At 37.0% G+C, this 17,500-nt stretch overlaps 2 protein-coding genes across 2 annotated transcripts in view; one reads left to right on the forward strand and one right to left on the reverse strand.

Moving 5' to 3' along the window:
• Positions 1 to 7,548, reverse strand: part of aida (axin interactor, dorsalization associated) — an 18,286-nt gene extending 10,738 nt beyond the window's left edge. The window contains exons 1-4 of the mRNA XM_079831958.1: positions 7,252 to 7,548; positions 1,807 to 1,873; positions 1,373 to 1,426; positions 1,112 to 1,166 (exon numbers count right to left, since the gene is read on the reverse strand). Coding sequence (XP_079688084.1) covers positions 1,112 to 1,166; positions 1,373 to 1,426; positions 1,807 to 1,873; positions 7,252 to 7,358 — 283 coding nt within the window. The 5' untranslated portion in view covers positions 7,359 to 7,548. The remainder of the gene's footprint in view (positions 1 to 1,111; positions 1,167 to 1,372; positions 1,427 to 1,806; positions 1,874 to 7,251) is intronic.
• Positions 7,549 to 8,558: 1,010 nt separating this feature from the next.
• The window catches only part of brox (BRO1 domain and CAAX motif containing), a 31,588-nt gene continuing 22,646 nt past the window's right edge, over positions 8,559 to 17,500 (forward strand). Inside the window, exons 1-5 of the mRNA XM_079831951.1 lie at positions 8,559 to 8,661; positions 13,358 to 13,464; positions 13,540 to 13,646; positions 14,855 to 14,951; positions 17,483 to 17,500. The exon at positions 17,483 to 17,500 is cut by the window's right edge and continues 78 nt beyond it. Coding sequence (XP_079688077.1) covers positions 13,364 to 13,464; positions 13,540 to 13,646; positions 14,855 to 14,951; positions 17,483 to 17,500 — 323 coding nt within the window. The 5' untranslated portion in view covers positions 8,559 to 8,661; positions 13,358 to 13,363. The remainder of the gene's footprint in view (positions 8,662 to 13,357; positions 13,465 to 13,539; positions 13,647 to 14,854; positions 14,952 to 17,482) is intronic.

Genomic DNA, 17,500 nt, shown 5'->3' on the forward strand with positions numbered 1-17,500 from the left:
CTAGAAACATGCTAATTCATGTTTACAACATGTTAAAACATGCTAGCAACATGTTTAATAAAGCCAGTGACATGCTAATTCATGTTAGTAGCATGTTGCTAACAATTTTAAATCTTGTTAACAATATGTTAAATAATGCAAACAACACAGTAAATGCTAATTCATGTTAAATAATGCTAGCAAACATGCCAATTCACACTAAGGTGTTAAAACATGCCATTATAATGCTAACGACATGGTAAACATGTTAAATGCTAGTGACATGCTAACAACATGCTAATTCATGTTAACAATCTTTTAAAATATAACATCATGCCAATTAATGCTTAAACATGTTAGCAAAATGTTAAATCTTGCTAACAAAATGTTAAATAATGCTAACAACATATTAAATAATTCAAACACCATGTTAAACCATGCTAATTAATGCTAACAACACAGTAAATGCTAGTGACATGCTAATTCATGTTAAATAATGCTAGCAACATGTTAATTCACACTAACGTGTTCAAACGTGCTAACATCATGCTAACGACGTGTTAATTCATGTTAAAACATACTAACAACATGTTAAATCAATGCTAACAATCTTTTAAAACATAACATCATGCTAATTCATGCTAAAACATTTAAGCAAAATGTTAATTTTTGCTAACAATATGTTAAATCATGCTAACAACATATTCAATATTTTAACACCATGTTAAACCATGCTAATAATATGCTAACAACACAGTAAATGCTAGTGACGTGCCAATTCACACTAACAAAGTGTTAAAACATGCTAGCATCATGCTTATGGAATGGTAAACATGTTAAATGCTAGTGACATGTTCATTAATGGTAAAACATGCCAGCAACATGCTAAAAATCTGTTAAAACATGATAACATCATGCTAAAACATGTTAGCAAAATATTAATTCATGTTAACATTGTTAATTCTTGTTAAATCATGCTAGAAACATGCTAATTCATGCTAGAAACATGTTTGTTCCCCCGCTGTCCCAAACTTCAATTCCAACAATTAAATTCAAACTTTAAACTTGTCAAAGTTATTTCAAACTTCCAGACGGGTTTAATGGATTCATGTCCACATATTTATGTACATACTGGGTTCCAGTTTTTTCAGGTCTTCTAACTTGAACTCCTCTTGTGATTGTGTGCACTGACAAAGACAAACAGCAGATTAGTTTAAAAACTCAAGATGACAGAAAATTAGTTTAGCATCATCAATTATTATATTCACAATGTGAGATAAATAGACTGCGGGTGCGGCGATTAAAACATATCTTCAGTTTGGCTGTGCATAAGCCGCCATAACGATTCATAACTTTCATATCGTCCAGCAGAGTCATCCCGAACAATACTAACCTGTAAGGCTGCACTTCGCATTTCAAGGCATGTTGCAAACTTTCCCAGGGTTTTCTGGGAAATAAAAAGATGAATATTGTGAGATAACAACAGACAGCAGAACTAAAATTAGATGGACATTTATGGAGTTTTTAATATAAATGCACAATACACATTATTTGTGTTAAATTCATGCACTCTCATAATCTTGAATCAGAATAACTTAATCTCTTCTCTTAAAATGAGGGTGGGGCAACCTGTCACTCACATGAGATCCACCAATAGCAAACCACGACCATCCAATCAATTCCCCACAGACAAAATCAAGCCCCGCCCTACTTTTGTTCTTGTTTGAGAAGCGTTTCACTCAGATATACGGCACAATAGTGAATAAAATACTAGAGTAACTTCTGTTTCAAGCCGACTTTAAAGAAGTGAACCCTGGGAAAACATACCTTCTGTTCCTCCGTAAAATCATGCAAGTTTGATGACTGGACTTCCTTCTGAAGTTGCCTCGCGAGTCTGATGAAATAAATCACAGTAACAGGTTAGTAAATGACAGAACGTTATTCTCATTTTAAAGTAACACGCCACTTTTTTTGCTCATTTTCCGTCTCCTCTAGAGTTAAACAGTTTTTGAATCCATTCAGCCGATCTCCGGGTCTGGCGGTAGCACTTTTAGCATAGCTTAGCATAGATCATTGAATCTGATTAGACCGTTAGCATCTCGCTCAAATTTACCAAAGAGTTTCGATATTTTTCCTATTTAAAACTCGACTCTTCTGTAGCTACATCGTGTACTAAGACCGACGGAAAATGAAAAGATGTGATTTTCTAGGCCGATACGGCAGGAACTATTCTCTCATTCCTGCGTAATAATCAACAAACCATGAGTGAAGCGGCGCAGTGATATTTCACAGCGCCTGGAAATAGTCCCCAGCGCTCTCTGTGTTGGTCACGTTGGTTATGTTGACGGAAGTTTGACTATTTTCAGGCGCTGTGTAATATCATTGCGCCGCTGCACTCATGGTTTGTTGATTATTACGCCGGAATGAGAGTATAGTTCCCGCCATATCCTTGAACGTGTTTCATAGCTCATGATGACACAGGACTTCACATTGAAGTATTAAAACATTTGGGTGATAACTTTGCTTATGGACAAATCCATGTTCTTCTGGATGAAAATATAAGAATTTTGTTCCATGAACAAAAGCACATAATCTACATCTAGCCTGACGTCGTCATACTCAGTTCTAGTCAAAATATGAGTCTGATCTGCTCCTTTGGGCTGTGATTATGGGGTGTGTTTCAACCATAGGCTGTAAAACAATATGGACGTAGTGTCCGTGACGTCACCCATAGGATTCTGAAGAGCAGTTTGAGCGTAAAGTCGGGTCGAGCTGGCCGTCGCCATCTTGTCAGCGCGTCACTCCCGGATAACAGAAAATGGGCAAAGAGGCGGGACGTGGGCGGAGCTGAAGTGATGACTAACAGACAGCAGATAAATGGCCATCCACCTGTCACTCAAAGTGGCCATGCCCTTAATTATGCAGAACTTTAAGGCGTTATATAATGTAAAGGAATGAGTTATAAATAAGTTCACCCCCTCACAGTCATCATGAAGGGCAAAATTAGCCGTATAGACCAAAAGCACAATGTGTCCCAGACTGTAAACATGTGTTCTTCTGCTGTAAAGTTGGGCATTTTAACATGAGCTCAATGAAATTCTGCTCCTTCTGGAGTCTGTCTCTAGTGGCCAGTCCATGAACTGCAGTTTAAAAGGATAGTTCACCCAAAAATTAGCCCATAATTTACTCACCCTCAAGTCATCCTAGGTGTGTATGACATTCTTCTTTCAGACTATTAAAATCAGAGTTATATTACAAAAGTCCAGGCTAATCCAAGCATTAGAATTGGATTCATAGTTGCTCTGTTTTGTAAGTCCATAAAAAGTGCATCTGTCCGTCATATAACTGCTCCACGCGTTCTGAAGCGAATCGATGCGTTTGTGTAAGAAAAATATCCATATTTAAAACTTTATCAAGTAAACTTTCGGCCGACTGTCTTCCCTGTTCAATTTATGGAAAAATTGTTGAAAGTTCCCCTGCCGATCGAAAGACTAACGTATTAATTTGCTGAAATTTACATTTAACTAAGATGAATAAATGCTTTAGAAGTATTTTTCATTGTCAGTTTGTTAATGAATGAACTAATGTTAAATAATAGAGCCTTATTGTAAAGTGTGTGACTTCAGAACATATTCAAACAATATCTAGGGCATGTAGTCCATATTAAAATATAAAATGGTTCAGTTTGAAAATTAATAATAGCCTTAAGTCTTTAAGTATTAAGTATTAGGTTATGTGATGAGCATCATTTTGTTTTGTTTACGAGGGTTACCGGGGAAACGGCTGCATTTCTGTTGTTCCATCAGCGCCCTCTGCTGTCAGATGCTGCGTCCCAATTCGCATACTATCCGTACTAAATAGTAGAGCCCGACCGATAAAGGATTTTTAAGGCCGATACCGATACAAATATTTGGTCACTTAAAAATCCGATATTCCGATATATCAGCCGATATATATTAAAAATAAATAAATAAAATAACAGAAACGCGTAAAAAACATTTAAACAGATTTCCCTTATACATTAGTTATAAGTAGTTATTCATGATCCCTCAGCCTCTCTAAAATAACATGATAATGCAGTTTAAAAATAAACTTGTTTTATTGTCACAACAGAACAGAGGAACATAAAAATATATTAAAGTTCTGATAAATAAAATGTATAAAAATACAAACTTAAGATATGAAACTTAAAGTCGTTTGGACGAAAACACAATAACAAAAACTAAAAATCTAAGTTACCAGTATTAATAGATGTGGTAAGCTTTATAAATATAACTTTGAGCAAGACTGGAAAAAAATATTCAGTTAAGTTCTAGAAGTTCTGATAAATAACAACAACAGCAAAATATAAACTATATACAGTATAAATATGAGCCACCTTATAATTACAATGTCAACTTGCTTATCCCTTTACATGCACTCTTTTAATTCTATCCATCAAGCTACAACAAACCATTTTCAATAATCATTTGCTGCCTGCCTTCTAAAATCTACTACTTATGATGATGCAGTAAATCCATTATTTGACTCGTTAATGCTGCGTCTGAACGAAGTCACGCACTTTCGTTCACTCTTCACGAGCCTAACTTATGATTTACAATGCAGGGACTGGAACTACAAATATACTAGTTATAAATACAGTAATCATTACTTTATTTAGGCAGAATAAGTTTGTTGTGTTTTTCAAGGCGCATTAATGTTAGCGGTCTCCCACTGATAGCCATGGCATTAGCTAGCTTTGTGGTTAGCGTCTATGATAAGTTATAATTTAGAAATATGTATACTTTTTCAAAATAACGGGCAGGGGAGAGATGATACGTCTCATGCTGTCAAACTGTCAGACTATTAAAGAAATACATCTTATTCAGTCACATTGTCCGAGTTCAACTTAGTCAGTCAACTGTAACCTAGCGTAATTACCAGCTCTCTTGGCTTACATGTAACAGCAAAACTGGACTTGGCAGTTACAAATTGTCATGTTATTTGAGTTAAGAGAACTGATGGGGATGTTCTTTTAACTGTTATTCAATTCAAGCAATGTATGGCTCGTTGCCAACTTACATGCACTTCAAGGATGATCTGTGTTGTGAATGCAACGCTCACAGCGCTGAAGCTCAGCATGACTCTGCTGGATCAGCTGGTGGTGTTGCCAGCCGGCACGTTGTAGGGTGCCCTCTGGTGGACAAACTATGAAACGCCAACACTCAATGTGTTTGAGCGGTGTTTCGTCCGTTTTTTTTTATTTTTTTTAAAAATATTCATTTATCGGCCATCATAAATGCCGATACCGATAGTTTGGAAAAAGCCTAATATCGGCCGATAATATCGGCCCGCCGATATATCGGTCGGGCTCTACTAAATAGTATTCGAAAAAAGAATTAGTATGTCCCAAATCGTAGTATGTTGAAAAAAGATTCCCGGATGGTTTACTATTTCCGGTCAGAATTCGAAGTGCAGATCGATGCGCACTCTAACGGCTGATATTTCCCACAACCCATTGCGAGATGGGCGAGGATTCGATTAGGACTACAAACGCGGATAAAAAGTGTTAAAAAACTACAAACATGGCGGTTACGCGATTCTGACGGCTAAGTAGAGAGGATTAGATAAAGGGGCTTGAGTGAGCAATTATCAGTATTTAACCTGAGGAAAATATATTTATTCAATGTTAGCCACATTATATTTCACCTGCAGCAGCTTTGAGAACTTTTGTAATGATACGTTTGGCCATTAACTTTGCAAACACATGAGAGGAGTCTCTGCATTAAAGACCCACGAATGACAGACCAACGTGCTACTACATTTCTCTCCGATACGGTAGGAAATTAAATTGAATGTGGAGGATTTGAACTGTGACGATGATTGACAGGGCAGTTTAAACGGTGACGGGACGCACGTAAATAAGCAACAGAGTCCGTTAAAGATGACGAAGTAGTATGTCCCAAAGCTTGCATTCTCTTCTACTACACACTTAAAAGTATGTACTTTTTCCTTCACAAAAAGTGTCTATAATAATCAAAACAAAATGAGATATTCACAACAAATTGGACACGTGTGGGCACACTTAGACTGGGTAAACCCAGCCTGATTTCGCCCGGCAACTCAGTCTGGAAACCTGTACATTCATTTCTACTGCTTCAGTTACACTTTTGCGGGAACCAATCAGAGGCAATCAGGCTTATCCACCTGGCGCGCTATTGGCCGGTTTAACACGATGACGGATAGAGAAGCGATGGGTCGTTGCCCGTTGATCACACCTCTTGTGGTCTGATTGGTTGAAGGACTATCCAATTGCGTACATAATTTAATTTATGCTGGGTCTGGTGATAGCCAGACATGGGCACACTCTGAGGAAAAGTGGTGGAGGAGGTGGTGCTATAACTGTCAAAAAAACCTTTAAAAACATATTTTTTCCTTAGTAAATTACCTGTAATTCCATCTATGATCAAAGTGGTTACATGACTGATAAAACATGATATCTTTTTACTAGGGCTGTCAAAAGATTAATCGCGATTAATCGCATCCAAAATAAAAGTTTGTGTTTACATAATATATGTGTGTGTACTCTGTTAATTATTATTTATATATAAATACACACACATTCATGTATATATTTAAGAAATATTTGCATGTATATACATTTATATAATCTATAATATATATAAATAAATTTTTTATATATAAAAATAATATTTTTTTCTTAAATATATACATGCTTGTGAATTTATATATAAATAATAATTAACAGAGTACACACACACATATATTATGTAAACACAAACTTTTATTTTGGATGCGATTAATCGCGATTAATCTTTTGACAGCCCTACTTTTTACACAAAGAGTTTGAACCCCATAATTGCTGCTTTATATGTTTCTTTGTGGTTTGTGTTCCATAGACAAGTCCACATAATCTACATTAAACCCCCAAAGAAAAGGCGAGAGCAGTGAAGAGCACAATCTGTTGTGTGTGTGTTGACCTAAATGGCATGAATTCAGATGAGGACCGACAGTGAAGCTCCGCCCCCCGCGCGAGAGGGTGTGGCGCGCGACATAATGCAAACAGGCTGTCAAACACACTCAACAGTTACTGATGCACATCTAACGCGTTGCGTGCATTAAAGCGAACAATGCAAAGTGCAAATGCATCTATCATGCGGGAAATAAAATGCAACTTTGTGTGATTGCAATGCATGACTCGCCAAATATATATATTTTTAGATGAAAGAAAAATTCTGATCCAGAAATTTTGATCAGAAATGCGCAACTTACATTTGATATTCATCGATGGCTTCCACCAGCTGCCCCCACGAATCAAAGTCCGTGCCCTTTTTAAAACTCGCGTGCCATTTCTGCACGGTTTTGGTGACATCTGACATCTTCTCGGGTTAAAGTCGCGCGAAAGCTTCGGGTTCGGACATCGCTGGTGAAGTTTTATCTCCAGCGCCGCATTGTTGCGCACCGCCGGGGAAACGCACTGGGCTCCGGAAGCTCCGGTGGCAGCGCCGCTCACCGCCACAGGCCTGATGCGAGTGCAACCGAACTACCTGCGACTGCACCGGAAGACGCGCTCGCTAGTGGCATTTTCAAAATAAAAGTCCTCAAATTCTGTGTGTGTGTGTATATATATATATATATATATATATATATATATATATATATATATATATATATATATATATATATATATATATATATATATATATATATATATATATATATATATATATATATATATATATATAATTTTTTTTTTTTTTTTTTTTTTAATTGTAATAATATTTCACAATATTGCCGTTTTCACTGTATTTTAATCAAAAAAAAAATATAGCCTTGATTAGCAGAAGAGATTAAAAATACTAATGTTTCCATTACATATAATGGAATATATATATATATATATATATATATATATATATATATATATATATATATATATATATATATATATATATATATATATATATATATATATATATATATATATATATATATATATATATATATATATTTTTTTTTTTTTTTTTTTTTTTTTTTTAATTGTAATAATATTTCACAATATTGCCGTTTTCACTGTATTTTAATAAAAAAAAAATATAGCCTTGATTAGCAGAAGAGATTAAAAATACTAATGTTTCCATTACATATAATGGAATATATATATATATATATAATTTACATTTACATTTACATTTAGTCATTTAGCAGACGCTTTTATCCAAAGCGACTTACAAATGAGCAACTAGAACAGTCAAGGGCAACAGTATGCAAGTGCTGTAGCAAGTCTCAGTTAATCTAGCTCAGAACACACAGGACAGGTTTTTTTTAATTATTATTATTTTTTTTAAATAAATTAGACAGACAGAAAATGAATAGAATAAATTTTTATATTTTATATATATTCTTATATTTTATATATTTTTATATATTTTATATATATATGAATATATATAAAAAATGCTAATGTTTCCATTATATATATATATATATATTATTCAACCAAACCACGCGTCAAAATAAATGACGTAAGCGGGGGTTTAAATTCAATGGGCGTGTCATTGACGTCACCACCCGAGATACGTCATACAGGAAGAGCGTTCATTGTTTTGGCGTTTCCTGATCTTACATCTCTGGAGTCTCGCCGATTAAACCAACAAACTTCTGACAGACGACACATTTCTGGTATAAATACATATCTCTTTAATTTAAAACCAGCGTTATGAGTCTGTTGTAAGATTTGAGCCTGTGTTTACTCGTGAACTGCTGTTGAATAGCGAGTCTCTGACTCGGTTCGTTTCTCTCAGATTTGTATTCGTGTTAAGAACCGCATTAATGTCACAGATCAGCGTGTTTTTCTTATGTAGATGATAAAGTATCAGCTCTAGATAGTTGTTAACCGGTGTATTGGGTTAGTGTCTGTTTGTATTCATATAGAGCTGTTGATAAACAAGGCCGAGATCGAGATGTTATAAAGGGACCTGCCTTATCAAATGACTCGTTCACTATTCACACAGAAACAATGATCTTTTGATCTGATCTCACAAGTGTGCTTTTGTGAATTAAACGCACTGCATATTAATAGATGTGAAATGTGCTCAGACATGACTTTTATATCTGTCACAGCTATATAGAAAATCACGTCTAGTTGAGTTAATCTTGCCAATTGGACGTGTTTCTCTGTAAATTAAGATTAACAGTTGTAACCAGATGGTCTAGATCCGGACTTTATGTTAGACATTTGGTGGTGACTTAGTACTGTATTAAAATAGTTTCATACAACAGCAAATTAATTGTCCTTAAAGGGCTAGTTCACCCTAAAATGACAAGTCTGTCATTAATTACTCACCCTCATGTCGTTCCAAACATGTAAGACTTTTGAAGATCTTTTTGATCAAATTTTTAAAGCTCAAACGTGATGCGTAACACGAGAATGAACCTCATTGGTTCTCGCTGAAGCTTAAACGTGATGCGTAACACGAGAATGAACCTCATTGGCTCTCGCTGAAGCTCAAACGTGATGCGTAACACGAGAATGAACCTCATTGGCTCTCGCGGAAGCTCAAACGTGATGCGTAACACGAGAATGAACCTCATTGGTTCTCACTGAAGCTCAAACGTGATGCGTAACACGAGAATGAACCTCATTGGTTCTCGCTGAATCTCAAACGTGATGCGTAACACAACAATGAACCTCATTGGTTCTCGCTGAAGCTCAAACGTGATGCGTAACACGAGAATGAACCTCATTGGTTCTCGCTGAAGCTCAAACGTGATGCGTAACACAAGAATGAACCTCATTGGTTCTCGCTGAAGCTCAAACGTGATGCGTAACACGAGAATGAACCTCATTGGTTCTCGCTGAAGCTTAAACGTGATGCCTAACACGAGAATGAACCTCATTGGTTCTCGCTGAAGCTCAAACGTTATGCCTAACACGAGAATGAACCTCATTGGCTCTCGCTGAAGCTCAAACGTTATGCCTAACACGAGAATGAACCTCATTGGTTCTCGCTGAAGCTCAAACGTGATGCGTAACACGAGAATGAACCTCATTGGTTCTTGCTGAAGCTCAAACGTGATGCGTAACACGAGAATGAACCTCATTGGCTCTCGCTGAAGCTCAAACGTGATGCGTAACACGAGAATGAACCTCATTGGTTCTTGCTGAAGCTCAAACGTGATGCGTAACACAACAATGAACCTCATTGGTTCTCGCTGAAGCTTAAACGTGATGCCTAACACGAGAATGAACCTCATTGGTTCTCGCGGAAGCTCAAACGTGATGCGTAACATAACAATGAACCTCATTGGTTCTCGCTGAAGCTCAAACGTGATGCGTAACACAACAATGAACCTCATTGGTTCTCGCTGAATCTCAAACGTGATGCGTAACACAACAATGAACCTCATTGGTTCTCGCTGAAGCTCAAACGTGATGCGTAACACAACAATGAACCTCATTGGTTCTCGCTGAATCTCAAACGTGATGCGTAACACAACAATGAACCTCATTGGTTCTCGCTGAAGCTCAAACGTGATGCGTAACACAACAATGAACCTCATTGGTTCTCGCTGAAGCTCAAACGTGATGCGTAACACAACAATGAACCTCATTGGTTCTCGCTGAATCTCAAACGTGATGCGTAACACAACAATGAACCTCATTGGTTCTCGCTGAAGCTCAAACGTGATGCGTAACACAACAATGAACCTCATTGGTTCTCGCTGAAGCTCAAACGTGATGCGTAACACGAGAATGAACCTCATTGGTTCTCGCTGAAGCTCAAACGTGATGCGTAACACAAGAATGAACCTCATTGGTTCTCGCTGAAGCTCAAATGTGATGCGTAACACGAGAATGAACCTCATTGGTTCTCGCTGAAGCTCAAACGTGATGCGTAACACAAGAATGAACCTCATTGGTTCTCGCTGAAGCTCAAACGTGATGCCTAACACGAGAATGAACCTCATTGGTTCTCGCAGAAGCTCAAACGTGATGCGTAACACAAGAATGAACCTCACTGGTTCTCGCAGAAGCTCAAACGTGATGCGTAACACAAGAATGAACCTCACTGGTTCTCGCAGAAGCTCAAACGTGATGCGTAACACAAGAATGAACCTCATTGGTTCTCGCAGAAGCTCAAACGTGATGCGTAACACAAGAATGAACCTCATTGGTTCTTGAGAAGCTCAAATGTGATGCGTAACACAAGAATGAACCTCATTGGTTCTTGAGAAGCTCAAACGTGATGCGTAACACGAGAATGAACCTCATTGGCTCTCGCTGAAGCTCAAACGTGATGCGTAACACAACAATGAACCTCATTGGTTCTCGCTGAAGCTCAAACGTGATGCGTAACACGAGAATGAACCTCATTGGTTCTCGCTGAAGCTTAAACGTGATGCGTAACACGAGAATGAACCTCATTGGTTCTCGCTGAAGCTTAAACGTGCTGCGTAACACGAGAATGAACCTCATTGGTTCTCGCAGAAGCTCAAACGTGATGCGGAACACAAGAATGAACCTCATTGGTTCTCGCTGAAGCTTAAACGTGCTGCGTAACACGAGAATGAACCTCATTGGCTCTCGCTGAAGCTCAAACGTGATGCGTAACACAACAATGAACCTCATTGGTTCTTGAGAAGCTCAAATGTGATGCGTAACATGAGAATGAACCTCACTGGCTCTCGCTGAAGCTCAAACGTGATGCGTAACACGAGAATGAACCTCATTGGTTCTCGCTGAAGCTTAAACGTGCTGCGTAACACGAGAATGAACCTCATTGGTTCTCGCAGAAGCTCAAACGTGATGCGTAACACAAGAATGAACCTCATTGGTTCTTGAGAAGCTCAAATGTGATGCGTAACATGAGAATGAACCTCATTGGTTCTCGCAGAAGCTCAAACGTGATGCGTAACACGAGAATGAACCTCATTGGTTCTCGCAGAAGCTCAAACGTGATGCGTAACACAACAATGAACCTCATTGGTTCTCGCTGAAGCTCAAACGTGATGCGTAACACGAGAATGAACCTCATTGGTTCTCGCTGAAGCTCAAACGTGATGCGTAACACGAGAATGAACCTCATTGGCTCTCGCTGAAGCTCAAACGTGATGCGTAACACAACAATGAACCTCATTGGTTCTCGCTGAAGCTCAAACGTGATGCGTAACACGATAATAAACCTCATTGGTTCTCGCTGAAGCTTAAACGTGATGCGTAACACAAGAATGAACCTCATTGGTTCTCGCTGAAGCTCAAACGTGATGCGTAACACGAGAATGAACCTCATTGGTTCTCGCTGAAGCTCAAACGTGATGCGTAACACGAGAAAGAACCTCATTGGTTCTTGAGAAGCTCAAACGTGATGCGTAACACGAGAATGAACCTCATTGGTTCTCGCTGAAGCTCAAACGTGATGCGTAACACGAGAAAGAACCTCATTGGTTCTTGAGAAGCTCAAACGTGATGCGTAACACGAGAATGAACCTCATTGGCTCTCGCTGAAGCTCAAACGTGATGCGTAACACAAGAATGAACCTCATTGGCTCTCGCTGAAGCTCAAACGTGATGCGTAACACAAGAATGAACCTCATTGGCTCTCGCTGAAGCTCAAACGTGATGCGTAACACAAGAATGAACCTCATTGGTTCTTGAGAAGCTCAAACGTGATGCGTAACATGAGAAAGAACCTCATTGGTTCTTGAGAAGCTCAAACGTGATGCGTAACACGAGAATGAACCTCATTGGCTCTCGCTGAAGCTCAAACGTGATGCGTAACACGAGAAAGAACCTCATTGGTTCTTGAGAAGCTCAAACGTGATGCGTAACACGAGAATGAACCTCATTGGCTCTCGCTGAAGCTCAAACGTGATGCGTAACACGAGAATGAACCTCATTTGCTCTCGCTGAAGCTCAAACGTGATGCGTAACACGAGAAAGAACCTCATTGGTTTTTGAGAAGCTCAAACGTGATGCGGAACACAAGAATGAACCTCATTGGTTCTCGCTGAAGCTCAAACGTGATGCGTAACACGAGAATGAACCTCATTGGCTCTCGCTGAAGCTCAAACGTGATGTGTAACACGAGAATGAACCTCATTGGTTCTGGCTGAAGCTCAAACGTGATGCGTAACACAAGAATGAACCTCATTGGTTCTCGCAGAAGCTCAAACGTGATGCGTAACACAAGAATGAACCTCATTGGTTCTCGCTGAAGCTCAAACGTGATGCGTAACACGAGAATGAACCTCATTGGTTCTCGCTGAAGCTCAAACGTGATGCGTAACACGAGAATGAACCTCATTGGCTCTCGCAGAAGCTATCGAACACTGAAGTGCATTATTATGTGATAAAGCATCTTCTCTTCTGCTTCAGGTCATCATGACTCACTGGTTCCACCGAAACCCTCTGAAATCCACAGCGCCCGTGTCCTTCAACCTGTACGGGGTGGCATCCAGTCCCGCGGCCAATAAGATCTGCAAGTGAGGATCTCATTCTGGCGTTATGTTGATTTTGTGGGCCAGTGTTTTGTTCTGAATGTTGAATCTCTGCCTCAGTGACCTGAGAACGACGCGGGCCAGACTGCTGGACATGTTCACTGATGCCACATGCACCCCAGAGATCATGAAGAAGTCCAGTGATGAATATTTCGCTCTATTACAGGGTTTGTGAAATATTATATTTCCTCTCTTGTGGCTCCGGTCAGATATTTCATTGTTGCTCATTCTGCTTTTATTCATTTATTTTGCTCAGAGGCGTCAACGACCTTTTTTCACTGACGAAAACGAGACGATAACTAAATAAAAACTAGTGTTGGATGACAAAAAACTATGACGAAAATCAACTGTCATTTTCGTCAACGAATAAAAACGAGATGAAAATGTTAGTGAGGGTCGATTAGAGAAGAGATCCAGTCAGAACTGATGTCCTGTGTAACAGATGCTGATCTAACCGCTGGAAAACACGGCTCATCCCCAATCCAGAGCGGCTCATAATCAATCAATAACACACATTTATGCCAGGCAATTGTTTATGAACTAATGCTGATGAATAATGACAATGTTTACTTTATGATGTATATATAGTAATGTGTTTTAGACGGTTGTAACAATGCATATTTTATCTCCTGAACTTGAATGAGCTCCTGCAACTGCAATAGAGACACATACATTTCAAAATAAGAGTCCCGGTGTATTTCCAGCTTGTTTATAATTAATATTCGTTTTTGCTTACACAATAAACTGTATTTACTTTCATTCCCATTTAATTCATAGTCAGGAGGAAAGACCAGTATTTGACACATATTAAATAAAGTATCTGGGTTATAATAGTTCACTAAAACCATAAAAAAAATCTTTGTTATTTGATATTAAATACATGTTAACTGAAATTAAAAAAATAAATAAACAAACTTATTTGAAGCTTTAGCTTAACATGATACACTAACTAAAACAGAAATACAAAGTTATAAAAACGATATAGATGTTTTTAAAAACAAACAAAAAAGTGAATTGAGCTCTTTCGTGTTATTTTTAATGTCAAAAACAAAATGTCAGTTCAAGTGACAGTCGGTTATGTAATACTTAAATGCTTAATGTATTACAATTTAACTAAACTCATTCGATTTTAGGAGACTAGATCTACTGTAGATTAAGTCGACTAAAATCTTATGATATTTAGTCGACTAAAACTAAAAACAATTCATGTGACTAAAATATGACTAAAACTAAATGGCATTTTAGTTAAAAGACTATGACTAAAACTAAATCAAAATATGCTGTCAAAATGAACACTGGAGGCGTGTTGTTGTTGTTGTTGTTGTTTTGTTGAAAGTTTCTCTGCTTTCTTGTTTCTTTTTTTGAATGCTCATAGGATTCATTTTGCCGCTGGATGGAACCACACAAGAGAGCAAGCTCCGGTTCATCCAGAACTTCAAATGGTCTGACACTCTACAGGGAAATATTGCAAGGTGACTATCACACAATGTTCAGCCGTTTTCACCTGCTTTCATATTTAACATTGAATTGTATTGTGCGACAGTAAACAAAAATCACTTTCCTTGATGCCTTTATATATTATGCACTATAAGAGTATTTGAATGCATCTGTAATACAGGGTTTGTACAAGCTCATTAACCCTCTGCTGCTCTTCGATTAGGGGTTGCATTGGGCGTCTTCCTAAAAATTTAACTTCCTCCACCTGCAAAAAAACCAATGCAATTTATTTTTCTTCAATAATATTTTTTCTTTTTAATTTTGTTTTTTTAGATGATTTGATGGTATTTTTTTATATTTATGCAGTAATTATGTTCTATTTTTGCCATTGAAAATCATTAAAAAAAGTTTGTAATTTATTATTATAATTTTTTTAATTATTGCAGTAATTCAGGTTAAAATAGAGACTAGGCCTTCAAAATATTTTTTTTGAAGGCAGATTAGCGCCCTCTTTTGGAATGATTTAAGAAATCCTGCAACCATGTGTGTAATCACCAGAGGTGGACAGTAACTAAGGACATTTACTTGAGTACTGTACTTAAGTACACTTTTTGAGTATCAGTACTTTACTGAAGTATCATTTTTTAGGAAAACTTTTACTTTAACTTCACTACATTTGAAAGACAAATATCGTACTTTTTACTCCACTACATTTCTATCAAGGTCCTCGAAGTCGAAAGTCGTTTCTGTAGCAGCTTTGCAAGTCAGTGGATGAAATTTTTTTCTTCTTTAAAAGTTTTTTTTTTTTTTGCAAAATGTAAATGTCTGGGAGAAAGAGAAGCATAGACATATGGGTGAATCTGAAAAAGCATGATGAAAGAGCTCAGTTCAGTCTGGTTTTTGTGCCTCTGAGATGCCAGAGCACGAGTACTGAATAGAGCTTTCTTTTGTGTTTTTTTCTCACTTAAACAGACCAATACAAATCAATCAAAATTTTCATTTTGGAAAGTATTCACGTAAACAAAGTTGATTATGTCTTAAGTGAACGTAAACAGTTGGGGGAATATCTGATGTGTATCAGTGTGTAGGATTTGTGCATTCTGCCTTAAAGTGACAGCAGCTTTGTAAAAAGCTTTGTAACTTTTAAGTATTTAAATTAGTTCAAGGTGGTCGTAAGGAGCATCACTGACTGGCTTAAACCAGCATGGCATAGCGTGCATTTATACAACAATGCAACAATAATAAAATAATGCATTGACATAAAAAAGAAAATGTACTTTTGATACTTAAGTACTTTTAAAAGCAAATACTTCTGTACTTTTACTTAAGTAAAAATAGTTTTTAACAACTTTCACTTGTAACGGAGTAATATTTGACCAGTAGTACTTTTACTTTCACTCGAGTAATGGAGTTGTGTACTTTGTCCACCTCTGGTAATCACTAGAGGTCTCTATGGAGAGGCTTGAGAATTCACTAGTTCTGTTTTGAACACATTTAATGATTGCTTTTGATGGATTTGAATATATATTTTAAAAATCTCAAAGACTATTTATTATAAAGTTTTAGATATATTTTTTGTTTGTTAGAAATATAGATTTTTTTTCTGTGAATTTGTGTTTTTGCAGATTTCACATTCATTTCCTATAGTGGTCATTTTTGACCGAAGAGCACAAGTGGGAGTATTTTGTTTTTACGACCACTAAGCATGCTCGAATCATGCCTGAATCATCAATCATTTTTTGTGTGTGTTTACATACCTAATGCTAGAAAAGTCACCAAGTTTCATATCATTCTGATAAAGCTGTGATTTTTAAAAAATCCAAATGTGGTTCATAGGTTCAGTTTTTCATAGGTGTGTGTGTTTTTCATGATACAGCTTTCATTCCTCAGTTTGAATAAGAAAAGCGATATCTTTGTCATAGTATTTCAATCATTGTGCTGCACTTTATTTGAACCTTTTATTAGTTTATTTTTATTTATCCATTTACCTTTTTTTAGATTTTGAAAGATAATAAAGATATTGTTTGATAAGTGAGCTCTCCGATTGTAGTCCTTGAAAACCAAAAAAGTCCTGGAATTTAATTTTACAGTATCTGTACAAACCCTGGTAAATCACCGTATGATGCATTGCATGATCTTATGAATAATTTTAACCATGTTTATAATACAATCTATTCATTGTTACTCCTTTAGAGGGTATAATGAATTAAAACAAGCAACTGATTCCAGTAACAAGCATGCAAATATTAATGAAAATAAATAATGCATTGCAATGAATGTACATTATGAATGCCTTTATATTCCAGCTTCACGTTCTTAAAAGAAAACACTGAAATGCATCATTTATTATATTTATCAAGCTAGTAGTAATACTTAATTGCATAAAAACATATCTTGTGTAGTTTTGTTCATGGTTTTTGAGGATGAAAGTGTCCATGTTGACATCGATCTAATTTGACAAGCTTCAACCAAATGACAGATTTGAACTAAAATAACATGTTTTGATTGGACAGAAAGTATTGACTAAGAGGCATGACCCCAATAAAGGGCATTTTGTGTTTTTCAGTGCGCAGCAGGATGCGGT

The sequence above is a fragment of the Gobio gobio genome, assembly GCF_949357685.1.
Source record: "Gobio gobio genome assembly, chromosome: 12".
In the NCBI taxonomy this organism is placed as follows: domain Eukaryota; kingdom Metazoa; phylum Chordata; class Actinopteri; order Cypriniformes; family Gobionidae; genus Gobio; species Gobio gobio.